The sequence below is a fragment of the Calidris pugnax genome, unplaced genomic scaffold (genome assembly GCF_001431845.1).
Source record: "Calidris pugnax isolate Ruff unplaced genomic scaffold, ASM143184v1 scaffold219, whole genome shotgun sequence".
Taxonomy (NCBI): domain Eukaryota; kingdom Metazoa; phylum Chordata; class Aves; order Charadriiformes; family Scolopacidae; genus Calidris; species Calidris pugnax.
This window is the reverse complement of record NW_015094507.1, coordinates 5403136-5421430: the sequence shown is the minus strand read 5'-3', so window position 1 is coordinate 5421430 and position 18295 is coordinate 5403136. Positions and strand designations below refer to the sequence as shown.

General features: G+C 40.0%; 1 protein-coding gene across 1 annotated transcript in view; it reads right to left on the bottom strand.

Annotated features, from left to right (window-relative positions):
- Window positions 1-3522: 3522 nt before the first annotated feature.
- The window catches only part of FRK (fyn-related Src family tyrosine kinase), a 51004-nt gene continuing 36231 nt past the window's right edge, over window positions 3523-18295 (bottom strand). Inside the window, exons 5-8 of the mRNA XM_014964789.1 lie at window positions 14289-14447; window positions 9097-9278; window positions 6752-6917; window positions 3523-4737 (exon numbers count right to left, since the gene is read on the bottom strand). Of these exons, the coding sequence (XP_014820275.1) occupies window positions 4550-4737; window positions 6752-6917; window positions 9097-9278; window positions 14289-14447 (695 nt within the window). The 3' untranslated portion in view covers window positions 3523-4549. The remainder of the gene's footprint in view (window positions 4738-6751; window positions 6918-9096; window positions 9279-14288; window positions 14448-18295) is intronic.

Sequence of the window (18295 nt, the reverse complement as noted above, 5' to 3'; positions counted from 1 at the left end):
GCAGGGTTCTCTCACATGCTGGAGAACACATCTGGCCCAGATGTTGATGGAACAGAATGGAAGCCACACAGCTTTCGATAGAAATATACCACACATCTGTATGTCTTTGATCACTGTGGCACAACTCGTACATGCAGCATTTTTAACTGCTCCAAAATCCATATGCTACAAAGAACTGACCAGTGAGTCACAGTGACCATGGCAGCACTGAGTGGACAGGATACTACAGCACTTTTTAAAGGAGTGAAACAGAAGCATATAGGAGAGCATGATGAGCAATCACTTGGGTGAGTCAACTGCTTCGTTTCTATGCACCAATATTTTGTTGACTCTGAACCACAATAAAATTATGCACTCTGCTGTTTGCGTTCCTTGCATGCTATTAAGTTACAAATCCATACAAAGAAAATTTCTGCTCGCAGTCAAGTCATTCAGAGAGCATGTATGAGATACAGTGGACAGAAAAATGAAAGCAGTACAAGTGATAGAATGTTCCCTGTTGCCCTATCACCTGTTTGGTGTCTCTGCATATGTTCTTGAATGCAGCTAAGGTGAGCAAAGGTTCTCCAACAGGAGTCAAAAATAAACACTAGGGACTCCCTAATATTTACAGTTCAAAATAATTGCATTGCTCCATCACTTTCTGAAGAATGGAGAGTTTAAGAAAAATAGAGGTTCTTTCTTTCTGGTTGGACGTTTTTAAGTTATCTTTTGTAAGACCACATAAAATTATTTAGCTCTCAAAGAATAACTGAATTACATAAATAAAATATTACATAAAAGATGTCTCGGTTCAATTTATGTGAAGAGAATTTCACAAGGACTGGTCTATTGTAGAAAATTCAGCTTATCTCTTCCTGATCCTTTTATTCTATCTAAACATAGAAATTTATGTCAGTTCAAAAAAATCTATTACTGTTTCTCATAACTGAATCCATTATTTTCCCTCCATGATCCATCAGGTAAAAACAAGTGGAATAGATAGCTTTAGCAAAACCTTGAACATAAAACGCCTTAAGAATAGAATGAGATAAGTTAAACCCATCTAGCTGTGCACTATAACTGCAAAAGATAACCTTGATATTTAATTTAAATCAAGTCATAGCAAAGACTTCTGACTATAATTGTTAACTGTCATAGAAATAAAATTATTATAAAATGGAATTGGACTTGGAAAGATACAGTTTTGCTTGTTGCATTGCCTGTAAAGCAAATTGAACTCTGTGAAGGTTTATCACCCTTTGCTGCCTTGGTCCTCCAGTCTTTCTCGGTAATGGATCCATTTGACTGCAAAAATAGGGACAGAAAGTGCTGAAAGCAAATGATTCATTTTCCACATTACTCTTTATTTCCAGAGCTTTGCCGATTCCATTGCAGTGCTGATTTTTCTCTTCTTTGCTCCCCTGCCAGCCCAGGGAAAAAGAGATACAAAATTAGAGCTCATATTAGAGTGGCAGCATTTCACTGGTATAACAGCAGTTTAGGGACAAACAAAATAATGGAGCAAGTGCAAATACATGGATTTAAACCAGAAAGAGGAATCACTGGATCTCATAGCAGCACCTGTGGTTTCCAAGATTGGCCTCAGCTGGATGGTTGATAGTGGCAAAAGGGCTCTACCAGGCAACGGACTTTCTCAGAGCAACCCAGTGCAAAAGAAAAATGAATTTCCTGGCCCCACAGCATACCTGCCTTCCTGCTTTTCCTTGCTAAGAAAAAGAGGGGGCACTGGTCACAGGACACACACCAATGGGGTGGAAACGGTGTTCAGGCTTGGAAGACAAAGACTGACTGCACCTCCTCACCGATAGTACATCACCTTGAGGAGGCCAAATAAGCACAGGCTGCCTCAAGATAAATACAAAATAAATTTATTTGATGCAGTGCCTATAATAAGCTGCACCAAAGTGGACCTACCTCCTGCTTTCAGCCAGTGCTGCTGCTGGTCTCCCACCCCGGGCCAACACATACAAGAGGCGGCTGGCAGACCCGGCCTCCATCAACCAGCTGCGGCTCTGCGAGCTCGCAAAGAGAAAGCACCACAGATAAAATGGCAGGATGCAGCAGCAGGGGAATCCTGCCTGCCAGCAACAGCTCATCGTGCCAAGCCATGTCACCTGGTGGCCATCACATGCGGGTGCCCGCTCTGCAGGGTGCAGCTCAAATGCAGCTTCTGCTCCTTTCAGCTAAAGGTAGTTCATGAGGCCACACTTAGTAGAAGGAGCTTGAAACAGCTAATTTCAGTTTTCAACACGTGGGTTATTACACAAACCTCTCAGCCTAGAGTGTCATCTCTCCTGGACACCTTTACAGCAACAAACAGAAAGAAGCCCAGCAAGGATGCTTCAGAGAAGAAATCCAATTTCACTTTCTCAAGGAGTCTCTCCTTCTCCTTTGACCACAGGAGAAATTAAGGAGATAAGGCATCCAACTTAGCTGGACAAACAGACCTTTTATTCCTCGTATGTTGGTTTCAGAAGGTACAGATATTCAGAAGGTACAGGTATGCTTTCTTCAGAATTACTGGTGTTTCTTCAGTGGAGCCCTTCAAGACTTCCACCCAAGGGCAAAGGCCATCACAGAACAGCTTGGACCAGCTTGTATAATCTGGAATTCTGAAAACTTTGCTGTTTCCCTGCTGTCAATTTTTTTTTTCCTGGCAACTCATCTTTGGGGGAAAAAAAAATAAAAATATAGAGAGAGCCCTGTGAACCGCACACATCTGTGTTTTCTAAGATTGTGTTTCTTTTATCAACACTTCTTTTGAGTTGGGCAATCTCAACTTTTATTTGCAACATTCTTAATGTTTTCAGTCTGAAAAATCATCTTGGAAATAGTGCTTGAACATCAAAGTTGCAAGTTTGACACAGATAAACCTGCTCTGTGGGATATGCAAGCCTCATGCTGTAACGGTGTAAAACACAGTTCCTAGATGAGAGACACATGGATTGATGGAATTTTGATAATTATAAATAATATCTTGTTGGAGCCATGAGCCAGTAACTAGCATGGGTCTCAAAACAAACAGGGATGGTATTACAGCACGAGACTCTTCCTGGGAGTCTCCCACTTCCTTCCATGCCAATTCTTATCAGGATGGGTTTGGCAAAGCCACTTAACCTCTTCTTCTTTCAGAGTGGATGATTACTTTCCAAAATCACATGGGTGCTATGACAGCTAATTAATTATCGCTGTATTATGTTTTACAAAAGTAATTAGAATAAAGGGAGTTAATAGGGAGAAACACTATGCAGAAAATTAAGGTGAATAGAGACGGAACGCTAGAAAGACTCTAAGGGTAGTGAGACAGAAAGAGGAGAAAAACAATAAATAACGAAAGGAGTTTTGAATAGTGAATACATAAGAGATGTGTGAGGAAAAAAAAAAGAAAAAAAAAAGTGTGCTGCCTTCCAAAAGTAGAGGGGAAAAGGAAATTAAAAATTAGAAGCAAGGCACTGAGATGAATGGACTTGAAGTATAAAGAGAAGAAAATCAGAAAGATGCAATAAAAGCCACCCAGTCTTTAAAGTAATGAATCTTTTCATTTATTTATACCCTTTTTTGATATTAGAGGAAAATGGTAGCACACTTATACTGAGCTCATGCTATGTTAACACAATACAGCTCTTAATTCCTGAATTATGTTGTTAAATAATTAACTGATGAATCATAAGTAAATAATTGAAACTTGGTTCTCTAAGCCTCACAATTGAGAACATAAAATTGTCACAGTGATATCAGGTTTTAGCAGTTTTATTGCAGTTAATTAGAAAAAATGAAAAAAAACCCTAGAATTTGTAGCTGTGAAGACTGCTAGCAGAAGCACCTTGGATCTATTTCCCCATGGAACAAAAAAAAACCATCATCATCTCTTATTTAAATTTCCTGTATCAGAGTTACATCTAGAGAAGATGAAAGCATGGATTGCTAGTTCCTCTGCAAAATAGTTAGACCTGCCCTGGGCATTGTCCTGTGGGAGAGGCTCTGTGAATTGGGCAGTGGGATTGGAGGGGCTGTCGCTCTAAAAGCTAAGGAAGTCTTGAGTTCATATTAAAATATCTTTTCCTCCAATATTCCTAAAATGAAGAACTATAAAATAAATCTTTACACTTCAATGGCAATAACTCATCAGTTCCATAGCACTATTTAACAGCACTAAGAGCAAACAGCTTCAAGAATTCATAATAATAATTGTGTTCATTCTTGTAAAAGAGGAACAGTAGACAAACTATCTGCTATTTAAAAAATAGATGGAAGACATTCTATTTTTTTAAAAGCCCCCCACCCCTCCAGCTTCCTGATGCTTAGTCTTGCAAAACACTTGCCAGCAGCAAAAATTTTCAGTGTCTTTGAGTCTCAGTGCGAGGATGAGAACATACCAGAATCCCTCAGCACCCCCTAATAACCTCCACGAGGAAGGATAGGCTGATTTCACAGCCCTCTTCCCCTTCAGCCATGTTGGCTGGCATCTGTCCATCAGCCCCCACCATGGGGGTCCCTTAGCCCCCCACGCTGTAGGGGTTCATTTCAACATGTTCAGGGAACGGTCCTAGGACTCGGAGTCATTGTCAAAGTAGGTCTCCAGCTGATCGCAGAGGGCCTCAAAGGTGGGCCGCTCATCCGCCACCGCGTTCCAGCACTGCAGCATCAGCCGGTAGAAAGGCGCTGGGCAGGATGCTGGCTGAGGAAGCCTGTACCCATTGTCCAGCATCTGGATCACCTGGTGCCCGGACACACCTGCAGGCAGAAAGTTCATTCATTTGTTAGACTATTCAGTGTCTGCTTAGTGATGCCACATGCCCCTATCTCCTACCCAGGTGAGGCAACAGGATGCCCTTCTGCGAGGCACACGAGGGCAGAGGTGGCCTCAGCATGTCCCCTTTGACAGCAACAGACCACAGGAATCTCTGGAGGGTCCCAAACCAGCAGTTAACATCCACCTCCCAAGAAAATCTGTCCTGCTGCTGAATTTTTCTCACATTTAGAAAGTTTTCCCTAACCTCAGCCCTAAGTTTCCTCTGGCACAGCTATGTGATGGCATCCCACCTGCTCTGTCACCATGAGAAGAAATCATTCCCTTACTTTTGCTATACCTTTATATATTAAGACTATTGTCCTGTTCCCATTCCATTTTATCCTACTCTTTAAATTAACTCTTGAATTGCATAATTTTTACTTCTTTTCCTTAGACTTCTGAATGCAGTGGTGGTTGGCAAGAATATGGAGCCAGACTCCTTTCGGTGGTGCCCAGAGACAGGACAAGGGGCAACAGACACAAACTGAAACACAGGAAACTCCATCCCAATATGAGGAAAATTGTTTTCACTTTGAAGATTACAGAGCACTGGAACAGGCTGCCCAGAGAGGTGGTGGAGTCTTCTTCTCTGGAGATATACGAAACCTGCCTGGAAGCATTCCTGTCCAGCGTGCTCTGGGTGAACCTGCTTTGGCAGGGGAGTTGGACTAGATGATCTCTAGAGGTCCCTTCCAACCCCTACCATTGAGTGATTCTATGGTTTCTCTGTACATTGACCACTGCCACCATGGACCAACATCATCTCTTCTCCTAACTGATTACTGAGGACAAACTCCTGAAAGAAATGCCAAGTAAGCAAATAGGCATGGAAAAAGGACAGTTTCTATTGTAAAGATACAGGTAAACCATGCTTTTGCAAAGGGATAATGCTGAACATATTTTCAGACAATACCCAGAATCATGGTATTACATAACATTTACACTTGAATAGTTTATTTATGTTGGTACGTGCATGTGCACACGCCTATAGTTTATATAAGAAAGAGTTGAGGATGTTTGGCTTTGGTGGCTTTGGGGGTTTGGGTGTTTTTTCAGAATGTTCTCACAGGAGGTAAGGGTGGGAATAAAAAGCAAAATCAATTTTTCCTTTTACAGGAAATACCAGTTTGGGACCCTGTGAAATGTACTTTATGGTGAACGCACTACCCCTCAGGCCTGTACAGATGCAGCACAACTTTTTTTGCTTTAGTCCTTCCCTTGTGCTCTCCTCACCAGCACAAAATGAGTCACAGTCAATCATCTCACTGATATCTTGTGTTATTGGAGCCACAGTTCCTCCAGCATTTCTCACAGTACTAGGAATAATAGCTGCTCTCATACCATTAAATCTACTTTTGAGGTTGGTGATATTTTATTCCTAACTCTTGTGACCCTTCTCTTTATGAAGACTTTCTGTTGCCATAGTCAAATATGAGAGAAGGGCGTAAAAACACCCTTATTCATTTTTCAGACACCTTCTTCCTAAAGTGCCTATGCAGCACTTTACACATAATAATCTGTTCTTTCATGAGATATCCTCAAAAAATAAATTAAAAACCAAAAAAACAAACAACAAAACAAAACAAAACAAAAACAAAAAAACCCACCCCAAAACAAAACAACAAGGGCAGGACCGGGGATAGAAAGACCTTCCCTTTTTCCACATTCCAAGAATTGGCATCATTGATCTGATGCTGGAGGGAAATAGCCAGTTGGCATAGGTGCCTGTGCAATGCAGGTTGACTCCAGAGAGAGGAAGCTTGAATGGCTGCTAATCACAGCCTTTGGAAAGCTTCCAGGGAGCCTAGGGCAGCCAGAAGGTCTGACCCACTAAATGGACCTCATCTGAACAGCCTTCTTTCTGTATTTACAGTTTTAACCCTGTCCACAGTACAGGCATTCAACTTTTCGCGTGTGTCATTCTCCAAGCATCATTCTTTAGGTAAAAGCACTTACCTGCATAAGGCATCTTCCCATAGGTGATTATTTCATACAGAAGTATTCCAAATGACCAGACATCTGACTTAATGCTGAATTTGTTGTAGCGGATTGCCTCCGGGGCTGTCCACTTCACTGGGAGTTTTGATTCATTCCTAACTTCATATATATTTTCATTTTCTACCTGTCATGGGTGAAAAATTAAGCAAGTCTGATTTCAGATCTGCTTTGGCAAAGCACTTAAGCACCTGATTAAGCTAAGCATGTGCTTAATCTTATCCTCTTTTAGCCAAGCACTGGCCTTTCAGCGTATTAAAGCACGATCTTTCTGAAGTCTATTCTTGAACTGGGCTTCAGAGTTGAGAAATGTTACCGCTCATCGGAGGCTTTTCTAAAGCATTTATCATTTCAAGTGAGCACGCAGTGTTGGAGTGGCTCATGATTAATTATGACGTGCTACTGTGAATTCTGGACCTGGCATGTAAGATTTCAAAAGTCTGTCAGGAGTGGCTGTGTAAACATCCTGCTGATGCTGGAGACCAAATGGCTCCACTTCTGGTCCTCAGTAAACAGGGAAGGCAAGAGTAAGAGCTAATGAATTTCGGAACCTTTCTTCTGTGATTTATTGTGGTGTTGAAGGGCCATTCACTTTGATAACAATCACTTAAGACAGTTTCGGGGACCAAAGAAGAAACTCCAAGTGGTTCAAATTAACATATTAGCTTACAGAGGGTCCAATTAATTCAAGTAAAGTGAAGATGAAAGACACATAGAAAAAGCAGATTTACTTGCAAATTTGTAGAACCATGTCCTTAAAGTTTTATACCACAGACATCTAAATTTTGTGAACACTTATTCTCTAATTCTTAAATGCAATTTAGTGTACATCAGTCACACCCAAGCCCCGGTCAGGTTTTCTACATGCAAATCCAGGCAAATGTGTACCAGATTTTTTTTGTTTATTTTTAATACAGAAGATACATTTTCCAGCTGCAATGCCCTATAGTTTTGAAAAGACTGGTGGATAGTGTTTTTTATCTACATACTGATACAGTTGGCATCTTGACCATAATACTTATTCTAGAAATCAAAAATTATTTCATTATGCTAATTAACGCATAGAGAAATACAGATTTCATTTCTCACGCCTATGCCTCTGGGATATTTGCATGTGACCATGTTGGTGCTTTGGCGTAGGAGACAGAATATTCCTAAGAATGTCTGCCAAGATGGTTCTACGACAGAGTATTTTAGTAAAGTTCAGTTTTAACAAGAAATGTCAACAGCTGTAAATTATTACCCTTTCTAGTGAGGACGGAGGAGAAATATCCATTGTAAGCATTGTTCATTTAAAAATATTTGTTTTCATGTTAAAAAATGTGCGATCTAAACTTATGCCTAACTAGAAGAATCAAAATTAAGCAAAAAAGCACTTTCAAAGTCCTTTGATGTCATCGTCAAGCCATTATTCTATACTTCGCTGTGTAATAAATCCAACTCTGTTATGAACTTCAATTTCTGCTGCTTGAATGGAGAAAAACAAACGAGAAGCAGAGGGCTTTTTTCTCTGTTTTTCCTTCTCAGTGCAAGAACATAAATCAATAAAAACAATAATAAAACCTCAGAAATTGTGGATTATATATTGAAATCCATAAAATATGGCAAATCAAATCTTTCCAACTCTGATCCAATAATTTTCAGAGATGGAAGATCTCATTTCTAAACCACAGCTCCTTCCGAGGGTGATCTTGGTCAGCGTGACTTGACATTCCATGTCCTCAAGGGCTAAAGGAAAAAAAAGCAGTACAATGGCAAAGAACTTGAAACTGTACCAGATTTAAAGCCCTGAGAGCTCACTTTATGAACTCTGCTATTAGTCATGGAGAGGAATGAGGTCCTTTTATGATTGCTACCTGCACTCACAAGCATCACGGAGGCAGTGGGGAAGCGAACAAGGAGAAAATAACTGTCAATACATTTTTACATGCCTTCTCTTACAGGCTCAGGAATAAAATTTTGCCATCACTCCTGTGACCTCTCTCCATATGGCAGACACCGGTGTTGTGGATAAAGGTTGTGCAGCAAAGGGTATTGCTTGCCAGGCTCCTTCCTTAATGGCTGAGTGGGAAGCAGACACAAGGATGCCATCTTCAGACCGACACAAAGGCACAGGTTGGCTTTTAACCTTGCATGGGATAATGCAGACAGAGTGTGCAAATAAACACGTTAGGGGTCCTTCTCTCTCCGGGCATGCCTTTTGCCTGAACCCAGTGATACACAGGCTATAATTCATCCCTTAGCTGACCTCTTCCACCTTGTTCCCCAGAGTTAAAGTAGAGCCAATACACCCTCTCGCAACCCACCTTGAAAACTCTTGCAAGTCCAAAGTCTGCCACTTTGTAAACCCCGTGTTCACCAACGAGAACATTCCTGGCTGCCAGATCCCGGTGAATATAGTTTTGGGATTCGAGGTAAGCCATCCCGGAAGCCACCTGAGCAGCCATGTCTACTTGATGCTGCAGGAAAATTTGGGAGCCTGCATCTTCTGTTTAAAAAGAAGATGACAAGGAAAACATAGCATCAGTGGTATTCAGACATAAATAACATGACAGATGACTGGTTCAAATAGCCAACACGAATCATCAAAGCCATGCAATACAATAAAGTAACAGCCCGACCAAATGATACAGTTAGTGAATGACACTACTTAAAGTTATGAAGCCAATTTCACAATAACTGAGTAACAATGCCTGTCCCATCTTCTCCAAAATGAGTGGATACTAAATGCAGCAGCTGATATAGGCCTACATCTAGGCCTAGGCTAGAGTCAGGAGCTGCTGACAAAGTCCAAAGAAAAAGGCAAAAGCAATGCAGATGTTTGCCTTTCTGGCAAGTCCATAACCCGTTCCAAACTGTGAGTAAGAGTTAATGTCAGTATTCACTGGGTGTAGCCAAAGCTGACTAAAGATGGAAAAGCACAAAATTAGCCTTGTTCCCTGTTCTCCAATGATTCTTACTAGGAAATATACCATCTGCTGTCAAGTGTAACTCTCATTTTCACTTTCCAGTCCACTTGACTGCTTCACGCTGTTATCTCTGTTGCTGCTACTCAACAGCAGGACTCCTTGAGCTGCTTTCAAGCTGCTTGATTCTCTTGTAGAACTTTCTGAAGCAATGTGAGTGCCATTCCCACCACTGTAAGATCAGCAAGTCCCAGAGATTTGGCAATCAGAGATCGGCTGTTCAAAGTAGTAGAAAACCTTTGAGCAGAGCAATGTGCAAATGAAGGAAATGAAGGAAAGAGCCTTAGGCCATGAAAAACCGCAGGCAAAAATAGTAAAACAGGTACCCAAAAAAGTCATTGGCTTATTTACACATTAGAATTCAGAGTCAGGGTCTGTGTGGCATTCTGGGGACAGCCTACTTCCTCATAGCAAAGAATTTATACCCTAAGGTATCTAGGTAAGCCAAATCGGTGTCATATTCAAGCATCAATGTCACCCAAACCCGAACACTGCAGCACTGAAGCATGAGTGCCAGGTAGTAGTGCATGAGTAGCCTCTAGTACTCAAAACAATTTCAATTTTCTGTTTCAGAATCTTAACTGCATCAAAAAGCTGTTTGCTGCTACGTTTATCAGTAGTTCTCCTTTCTCGTTGAGGATGGTTACTTTTCCTTACTGCCTCTGTGTTAAAGAAGTAAAACATTTGTTGCTGGCAGTTTTCTGTTGCTTATTTTTAATTGATTTGTAGTGAAAGTGTGTCTTAGCATTGTTTTGCATAGCCTGCTCCAGTTCTGGCATTTTATCTGACCTAACCTTGCAATCACTCCTTATGAAGAGTGCGAAATTCCATTGTTTACTAATCTATTCTGCAATCTCCAGGCCTTCAATTTCCTGCTCATCTGGATGTTCTGAGATGAATAGGTAAAAGAAATTAATTTTAAATGATTAAACTTGCCCTGTGTGTGTATTGTCCTACTTCCTTTTTGAGGCTAAACTCATTGTCATGATAATCAGGCGCTAAGATTATTTACTTCTATTGTTGACTCAGAAAGTCTTTTTCTCTCCCACACATATGTTTAATAGCTGCCTTGACCTTTAAAAGAGAGAGGGAGAAAAATCAGGCTATGTGAAAATCTATGGCTTAACCATCAAGAAAATCCATCATCAGGTCACGGAATAATATAACACTCTGAAGTTTTGCAGTTCTGATAACTGTCAGACATCAACATTTATTATTCAGCTTGCTGAACAAAGATATAAATCCACAAACGATGCTTATGCTGTATTTAATCAGAAAATAACTACATATGTACAAGTACCTTGCATGAGTACCTGGGGTTTGGAAACTTGCTAATGTGACTCAGTTTAAAATCCCTCTCTCCGTGTTCCCTTTCACACTGCTCCGTCATCTGCCCAGGCTGTGAACTACCTCCTGGTGAAAGCAGACAAGGATGCAGACAGACTTGAGCACAGGTTTGTCATTGCTCTGCCAATGCTCTGGCCTGAAACAAGCTGGCTCCAAGAGACAGAACAGCAATGTCACGGCAAAAAAAAACGGATGACTCATATGCCTTGTGTTTAATGAGCCCCTTCAGTGCAGAGTAGGAGTTAGAGCTGCTAAAACCTCCCTGTCTCATTCCCTGCAGGACACACAGGCTCACTGTGTTAAAGGACAAGGATGAGATTCACTTCTAATGGCAGAGTCGCAGCTAAAAGAATATTTCTTTCTATCTGGGAAGAAAGTTTAGGATCCCAGACCAGGCTGACCTACTGCCTTTAGCATGTGGGCTGTGGGAGGGGAAGAGGCCACCACTGTCCTGGCTGCTGCAGTATTTCTTGGAGAGTTTCTCTCTACGAGCCAGTTCTGCACTGCTGCGGTCCTGGAGCTAAAGAAGGGAAAGCTGTAATGAGGAGCCACAGTGGATCAGGAGCCTCTTTGGGATCTGAAGTGCACATCGTACATGGTTGTCTCATAAAGATTTGTTACTACACCTCCAAAATCCCAGGTTGGGGCAGCCAAAGTACACAAGTTCAAGCACAGCACTGCATTAGTACAACTATGAGGTTTTCAGACCAGAGCCAGCTCCTGTCTGGCTGGCTGAGAGCAGGTCAGAAGAGTTTCCAGCTGTATTCATATGAGTATACATGTGCTTCAGTTTTTTTTAAAATGTTTTAAAGAAGGAAAAACTACAACAAAAAGCCCCAAAGTTAATATAACTTCCACACTCAAAACCAGGGACTACTGGTGAATTTATAAAACCTTCCCATAGATTATTTTTTATCCTATAAAGAAAATGTAACGCCTCCACATCCTGTTTTACTAATACTTTTTGACAAAACTATTGCCCTTATATGAAAAATTTATTAGAGAAAATATTAAAGAAGGCTTAGGGTCTGCACCCAGTTCTAAGCAATCAATCACAATACCTCATATAGGAAAAACAGCCAAATATTCTCATTGACAGATGCCTGACATTAAATAAATAAATAAATAAATAAGCAGCACTTTCCCCAGTTGAGAGCACTGCCTCTGTAATAATTCATCGAACTTCAAGACTGTGTCCCTGTCAGAACAAGCCCCAGGTCTATCAGAATTGATAAAAACACTCATACATTTATGACAATTTCATTCACATCCAATAACAAAGAGAAGTTTTCAGTTGCATTTTTCTCATACTGGTGGCAGCTCAATAACTCTGCACAGAAGTGTTCATCAGGAAGTATCCCTAAGTACATTCACAGGGTACACAGGGAATTCACGTGCCCATCGTTATTAAGTAGCTGTCATTATGGTGGAATGTGGTAGTCGCTACACATGAAAAACAAGGGATTTTTAAAGCTGGAAAAACATACCATGCATTTCTAGGAGGGGAAATTTAACCAAAGAATGGTCTCTGGACTTTGCCTCTGTTCCAGTTTGCCATATTTACCCATAGCAGACATAGAGGAAGCAGCCTTTTGGAAATATTTTCCAGGTCCCTGAAGTGACTGAGTCTCAGAATGCTTATCAGGAGCTGGGCACTGACTGCCAGCTGATACAGGTCACTTCCAGTCACAGAGCTTTATGCAAGCTTCACATTTCTTTTCCTATTACACTGACAGCAATGACTTCTCTCTGACCAATAGCTATCAAAGCACCTGGACCTCTACTTCCACCTCTTAGTTCTGTTTATCCCCCCGTGCCTAGGCCATCAGACAAGGAGAGATGCCACCAGGCTGGGTTTCAACCAGCCATTTTTTACAGTTATCTTGACGGCTGCCTGGAAACCAACTGACTTTCCACAGTCTCCCCGATGCAGGACCACAGCACAGGAATGAGGGCTTCGCCAAAGGTCAGGCTGTGGACGTGTTCTGTCTGCAGCAAGGGCAGCTGCTGTGCATGTGCTGGCAACTGATCGCTGATGTGTCCCAGACACGTTGTGCTCCGCACACAAACAGACCAGTTTTCACCTCTGCAATAGCTGTGACTCATCCTGGGTTTTTTCAGAGCTACTGCTCCAGTGCAATAACTGTTTTCATGCCCAGCAAACATTTTCTGATGTGCCAGGCTCTTTCAAACAGATAGGCAGCAATCTGCACAAAAAGGTACCAAAGATGTGAATTTAAAGGAAATTTGTGCCTCTTGCTGCCTCTGGCCACTAAATGCCTACAGAACTTTAGATGTCTGGCCCAAGGGTCTTGCAGCCCTTCTGGGCAGTGCCTGGTGGAGTTGTCCCTCTACCAAAGATTTCTTTAGCTGTAATCATCCCTCGACTGAGCCTCACTTAAAAAATGGTTCCACAGAGAAGATGGGGGAAGGCATGTGTCATAGTAAATACTGTCTGTGGTATTTCACAGGGCTTTGCCTTAAAGGCTGGATAGAGAGAAGAAATTTAGCAAGACAATTGCAGCGAACATTTTGTCTTCAAGAGATCATTACAGCTTTGGAGACATTTAGCATCTCAGAGACGTCTGCTAAACTGAAAATGGGTAACAACATTAGAATCAAGAATTTCTCAATAGCAGGGGTGAACTTAAAGTGCAATCATTATGCTAGTCTCTTCCAGGCTGTACAACTTTATTTTTAATTATTATTTGCCTTCAAAAGAGCACTTTGAATTGCTGCTGAGATAAAAGCCCTGGTGCGATAGGCAAGGGACAAATTCACAGTGAAAGGCTATCCCTGCCTAGTAATAGATTTCAAAGTTGTTAAGTACATTTTGTGTAAGTGCCTCTATTTCATGTCAAATATGATGACCTATCCTTCTGCATGCTTGTATTTTTATTCTGCCAGTGTATGTTTCCATCTACTTGTAGAACTGTGTGGAAAAATGTGGGTCATTATAAGGTAAGAATCAAACTGTGAATGTGATTCGCTCCTGTTTCTCAAATACTTTGGCACGTCAAAAATTCATAAACCTCTTTCTTTCCTCTTTTCTCATCTCCGCACGCAACAAATAATGTAGCTTTTATATTAAACCAGAGTCTTGTACTTCTATCTTTTATGTTAGTGTATTTACTAAACTGACAGCTGTGGCACCCCTTGAAATTATTTTATAGTCATTTGCTTACTTTGAAGGTATTCTAGAAGACTTCCATATCTCATCAGCTCTGTAATAATATAAATTGGGTCCTCCAAAGAACAGACAGCATAGAGTTGTATAAGCTTTGGATGTCTCAAGTTCTTCATTATTTGTGCTTCCCTCAGAAAGTCCTTTGAATTCATTGAACCTGAAACAACAGTGTATAACAAAACATAAGCTCAGGTTATTAAAGGCCTTCCTACCAGCCTGACAGTCTTAAGGGAATAGCTGAGATTGTTTTCTGTCTTTCAAAGTACATTAGCATCTCAAATCTTCACAGTTCCCACAGAAAACAGACAGCACAGCTGAAATAAACAGTTAATGAGTGAAACATGCCAGTTGCACAGGGACAAGGAACATATGTGTTCCAGCCACCGGAAATATAAAGGCTAAAATTAACCTCCCCCAGGCCTCCCCCAGGCAGAAAAAAGTGAGGCTAGAATGTTAACTGATATAATTTAAGCAAACAATTATGTTACAACTGGTTAACGAAATGGCCAGAAACTGAAGTAAGAGTGCCTAGGTAACGAACATAAAATTTCTGACAGAAAAATAGTGCTGCAATAAGAATTTTTTTGCACTGTTATTTCTGCTTCAGCAATCAAAGCCTGAAAGCATTTAAATCACTATAGCAGATCTAAAGAGTGGATGTATGCATCTTATATACAAAAATACAAATACCTATTTACAACATTCACATAATATACAAATACATATATATCTCATAGTCATCTGGAACAACCTTATTAGAAATACCAATGTATGCACAGATGTAACAGTAATTTTTCAGTCCCTTAATGCAGAAATATCTTAACAGCTTATGATCCAAACTTTTTAAATGTTGCAGAAGGTCACAATATCTCTAGTTGTATTCATATACAAAGTGAATCAATGCATAAGCTATGTCAAAGAAACAATACAGAAATGGCACAGGGAGCTTAGGTCAGTGGCAAATTTAGGATTAGAGCTCATACATTCTGAATAAGGCACTGATTCCAAAAAAACATGCAGAAATAAGGAAGAAAAGCTTTCTCTATAGATGATCCAGTAGTGTTTGGATACTCCCAGATGTTTGAGGAAGATGGTAAATAACACCAAACACTTGTCACAAACAAATGTGAAATTATCCAACTACCCAAATGTTTCTTCTTCTTGAATCAAAACAGTTTCATTAAGAAAAGATTACAGTAAATTTTTTGGGAAAAAAGTAATCGACCCAAGTCTAGTCTGCTGTATGCCATGTTTAAATAAAACCTCTTTTCTTAGTGTAAGCAGAATCATTTGAGAAGCTAAGGCTGCAAGAGTAGGAGTCTTTATTTTATGTTTTTTTAACATTAGGTAACCAACAAGGTTCATTTGGGAGTTTGGCTCTGTTCCAAACATGGTTGTTTAAATGAAGTGAAATGCTGGGAGGATGCTAAATGGCTCAGCAATAAAACTTCATCAGAAAATCTGTTATACACCTGCCTTGAATGCTGCCTCCTGAAAAGTGCTCCAACCTACTTCCCAAAACACAATGAGTACATCAATGCAAGACGACTGACTCAGAAATGCTTCTGACATAGACTTTATGAAAAAACAGCCACTTGACATTGCAACTTGTGAGAGCAAAGATTATTGCAAGGGACAGATACTCCTCTCTCTGGTGTCCTCATTCTTTCCTTGGCAATTCCACAGGGTCCAATTTGACAATATTTTGTAGGATGCTATTAGGAGCAATGGTGAAAGGTAATGGATTTCCATGCCATCAATAAATGGATAGCGGCCAATAATACATCTCCTCAGCAGGTACATGCTGTGGCCATTTCCTATTGTCACTCTCAGAGGAAAGTGGGGGCCTGCATGAAAAGTATATGACTCATACTTAGTCTGGATAAAGCAGAGATTATGACAGCGAGGTAGAAAAAAAACAAGTATCTGTAATGCTAACACCATGTCCTTTTCCTATTTAGAGCACCACAATTTTTACAGATTTAATTCAACTTTCCACTTCCCAAACCCAAAAACCTGGGGTACTCTTCAAAGTGTTTGGACTCACTTTGATACCGCTTTAATATTGTGGTCCCTTGTTTACCCTTTTCAAGACATATGATTTTGGTGTGGAAATCACCCTAAAGTCTACAGAGAAGCCGCATGGTGCAAGAAATTCTGCCTTCAAAGGTAAATGTGTAAGCGTGACTAGTGATTTAACAGCGGTGCCAAAATTTGTCATGTTGATTCTACAAAGGATAAAGTATTTGCTAACTTGGGGTCTACCAAATCACCTGCCCTCTGTGGATCATTATACAGGATTTCTTCACACTATAGAAAATGACAGTCTGATTTGTTCCCATCATCAAATTTTGTTGACAAGGAATCTCTCGGTTTAATCTTGCTATAAACTTCTTCCAACAAACTGAAACCAAACAACATGTTTTTCATATCTGACAACTTCCAATAAATTGATCAGGAGGAAAATAATCTATTAGCTGAATAGCAGCAATTCCTTCTTTACGCTGTAAAAGTAGCTAATAAAAATACTAACAAACCACTGACAAATATCAATAAGTATTTCCTGCATATTTTAAAGAGCATAATGTAACCTTCAGTTTTACTTAGTTTATCTCTTAAAATACCACCAGTAGCAGATAGTGACCAAATAGTCCAGCCCCCCCCAGCCCCAGCTCTTATACTCTAGTTACTAAGTGGACTGGATGTTAACTAAAAAAATGTAAAAGTGTCTTTATCAGTGTTTTTTCTAAGATTACGTTTTAGCAACTAGATAAGCAAAGTAAAAACTGCCTCTGAAAACAGAAGAACATGCTTGTTACAAATTAGTTAGATAAAACCTGTCACAATAGTGGCAAAGAAGTTACAATACATTTCTTTGAGGAAGTTTATGTAAATGAAGCATATAAAATATATGCCACATGAAGTTTCAAATAACTGGGGTTTTTTTAGTTTGTAGTTGAATTACCTGTGTTTTTAATGAAGTATATATTTTCAGCTGTAAGTGGTAAACATGGCATGAAGAGCACATTCGTGTACATAGAAACCACTTGACCAAGAACCAGCTAGTTAACAGAAGGCTTTACTGAAACAACAAGTATTCCTTGTGTAAGATGCTGGTTTGGGGTAGATTGATCAGTATCTAAAGAAAACACGGTTTTAGCAATTTGGTTTTTGAATGAAAAATGTTTTTGTACATGTCAAAGTCCTTCTTAAGAATAAAATCGTAAGAATATGATTCTTTGATGTGTTCTACGATGTGCTGCTTTGCCAGAAGTCACCTCTAATTTAATCCTACTTAAAGCAGGTATATCAGTTCTGATTACTTTTTTTCTGAAAATGTTTTGTTCTAGAATTTAGGAAGCTTCACATTATAAGGTAAACACTGATAATTTAGAAATTAGTAAGAGAGAAGGGCCGGTTATTTTTACATGTTTTCCACTGGCCTAAATGCAAGGGGTCCTTAAATATTTGATAAGTCCCTCCAGAGACCCTTTGTTTGCAACTTTCAATGACTTCAAAGTAACCTTGTACTTCAGAGCAATCTTGTCTTCTCAGTAAGTTTATACAAAATGAACTTATGTACAGAGTACTGTGATCTTCTGAAAAGTTTATGCATAATAAAGAAATAACATTTAAAAGTATAATTTCTTGGTAACACAAGAAACTGAGTGTAAATTATTCACACTAACAGGAGAATGAGATAGGTATCTGACAGTCCTCAAGCAGCTTTCTCGCCATACAGAAATGAATGTACAAGTTAGTGTAAGGTTATGCATTAAACTAAATTGAATAAAAGAATATCTTTGTTCAGGGAAATCGTGAGACTTTCCTGAGTGGAAATCTTTTTACATTGCATATGCACTGAAGAGAGCTGACATATTGAAGAGTTGAAAATATTATTAAAACCTTCACTGACAGTACCAACCCAGAGACTATTTTGAGAAAGCCTCCTAAAAAAAAAAAATCATGCTTGGGCAGCTTCCATGCACAAAGAGAAGCTTGAGA